This window comes from Gavialis gangeticus, unplaced genomic scaffold (genome assembly GCF_001723915.1).
Source record: "Gavialis gangeticus isolate Ggan-Ray unplaced genomic scaffold, GavGan_comp1, whole genome shotgun sequence".
Taxonomy (NCBI): Eukaryota; Metazoa; Chordata; order Crocodylia; family Gavialidae; genus Gavialis; species Gavialis gangeticus.
The window spans coordinates 46,078,896-46,081,154 of record NW_017728994.1 but is presented as its reverse complement, the minus strand read 5'-3'; the positions used below and the strand labels follow the sequence as shown (position 1 = coordinate 46,081,154).

Genomic DNA, 2,259 nt, shown 5'->3' with positions numbered 1-2,259 from the left:
CCCGCTTACCGTGGACAGGGTCAGGAGATGCTCGCAGTCCTCATCCTCCTCATCCGCCACGAAGGTGAAGGCCAGGGCGCTGCCGGTCAGGGCGCAGCCTGGGGAGCCCGGGGGTCATGCACAGCAAAGCCACAGACCCCGGGGCCCGGGAGGCAGACCCCCCCCCCCGATCCCGACCCCCACGCACCGAAGAGGCCGCCCTCGGGGTCCCGCGGGCTGGGCGGGCGCCACTCGCGGCTCTGCAGCTCCAGGAAGGCGGCCATGTGCAGCGCCGGGCACGGCGGGGGAGGGAGGCAGGAAGGAAGGAAGGGGCTGAAGCTCCGCCTGGCCGGCCCGGCTCCGGCTCCGGCTCCGGCTCCAGCTCCTCCTCCCCGCCCGGCCCCAGCAGCCGTGCCAGGGAGCGGGGCCCTGATGAGCCAGAAAGAGGCCTTGTCCATCAGGGGATCACAGGAGCCGGTTGCCACATCCCGAAACCACGAGTCTCCTTCCCATCTCGGGCCAGGACGGGCCCTGAGCTGCCGGGGCCAAGGCAGCGCAGCGCGGAGAGCAAGGAGGCGGGTGGAGGGAGGGTGCAGGATGATCCAGGGCAAAGCGAGAGGGAGGGGGTGCAACCGGCTTCTGTCTGGTTCAAACCCCCCGGCACCTGCAGCAGGGAAAGGCAGGGCCTGGGGGTCTGGGCTGTGCCCCTGGCCCAGCTGCCTCGCTCACCTGTCGAGCAGACATTCGTTTCTACACAGGATAAGGCCAAACCAGGGAGATCCCCCACCGGCGTCTGCTCCGTGACCCGGCAAAGGGACACATTCCCACCGTCTGCACCTCCTTGCACTCGGGTTCAGATGGGGGCGGTGGGGTCCCCTCTGTACACCCTGGTCCCCTTCCTAGCTCAGCATGGAGGGAGAGAGCAAGGAGATACTCATGCTTGTGAGAGGAGTGCCTGGCTGTGTCGCGGCAGTGCCGGGTGCTGCCAGTCTTCGGGACAACCAGGAGAGCAGATGGGAATGCGACGCTCCACTCAAGGAAAACCTGCCACCAAGCAGCATTTATTTTGCCCCAGACTCGATCAAGACCATCATTAGGAACTGATCACCCTTCACCGAAATGCAGCCATGTCTGGGGAGGCTGCAGCAGCTGATTACTGTGGCGCCAGGTAGTCCAGACCTGTGGGTACAGGAGATGCTTCAATCCATGTGAAATCCAACCAGGCCGGCAGGGAGCGGTTAGTCCAGCCCCATCCAACAGCAGCCAGGATCAGAGGGGGAAGGCACAGGGGATCTCATCCCGCATGGCCTAAACCCCGCAGCCAGGGTTCAACCCCCTCACGAACCAGACCAGGGTGCACACGTTGTCCCAGAAGCAGCTGGGGGCTGGTAAAACCTCACAGCTGGCTCTGCAAGCCCACTCTCACCCTCCGCCTCCACCAGACATGTTCCTCCGACCACAAGCAGCACCAGGCTTTGACCGAACCCCCGAACTCTTTATGTCTCTTGACTCACAACCGCCCACCGCCACGAACGACAACCCAGCATCACTCAGAGAGGCACCCGGAGCACGAGGGGGTCTTCCCCAGGAAGGGAACTAACCAGCTATTTGCTTTGGCACCGATAACTCAACACCCAGAGCTGTCTCCAGCGAGTCCAGGGGGCTGGGAGGTATTTACTGAGGCACCCCCGAATTCATAGTTGGCCGGGTCGGAAGGGACCTGAGCAGATCATCAAGTCTGACCCCCGGCCATGGCAGGAAAGAGCACTGGGGTCAAACGACCCCAGTAAGGTGTTCATCTAGCCTCCTCTTAAAGCCCCCCAGGGTAGGGGCCAGCACCACTTCACTTGGAAGTTGGTTCCAGATCCTAGCCGCCCTGACCGTGAAGTCGCGCCTCCTGATGTCTAGCCTGAATCTCCCCTCTGCCAGCTTGTGACCGTTATTCCTGGTCACTCCTGGCAGTGCTCGGGGGAGCAGGGACTCCCCCAGTGCCTGCTGGTCCCCCCTAACTAGCTTGTAACAGGCCCCTAGATCCCCCCTCGGCCTTCTCTTGTGGAGGCTGAACAGATTCAGGTCCCGTCGCCTCTCCTCGTAGGGCCTGCCCTGCTGCCCCCTGACCATGCGAGTGGCCCTCCTCTGGACCCTCTCGATGCTGTCCACATCCCTCCTGAAGTGCGGCGCCCAGAACTGGATGTAGTACTCCAGCTGCGGCCTGACCAGTGCCGCATAGAGGGGGAGGATCACCTCCCTGGACCTACTCGAGATGCATCTGTGGATGCA

At 63.5% G+C, this 2,259-nt stretch overlaps 1 protein-coding gene across 2 annotated transcripts in view; it reads right to left on the bottom strand.

The window, feature by feature from the left end:
* The window catches only part of NPM3 (nucleophosmin/nucleoplasmin 3), a 6,671-nt gene extending 6,360 nt beyond the window's left edge, over positions 1 to 311 (bottom strand). The window contains exons 1-2 of one of the 2 annotated variants that reach the window (XM_019502720.1): positions 188 to 311; positions 10 to 98 (exon numbers count right to left, since the gene is read on the bottom strand). In XM_019502720.1, coding sequence (XP_019358265.1) covers positions 10 to 98; positions 188 to 263 — 165 coding nt within the window. In that variant the 5' untranslated portion in view covers positions 264 to 311. The remainder of the gene's footprint in view (positions 1 to 9; positions 99 to 187) is intronic. The other variant, XM_019502719.1, reaches the window with a different exon arrangement.
* Positions 312 to 2,259: the final 1,948 nt, after the last annotated feature.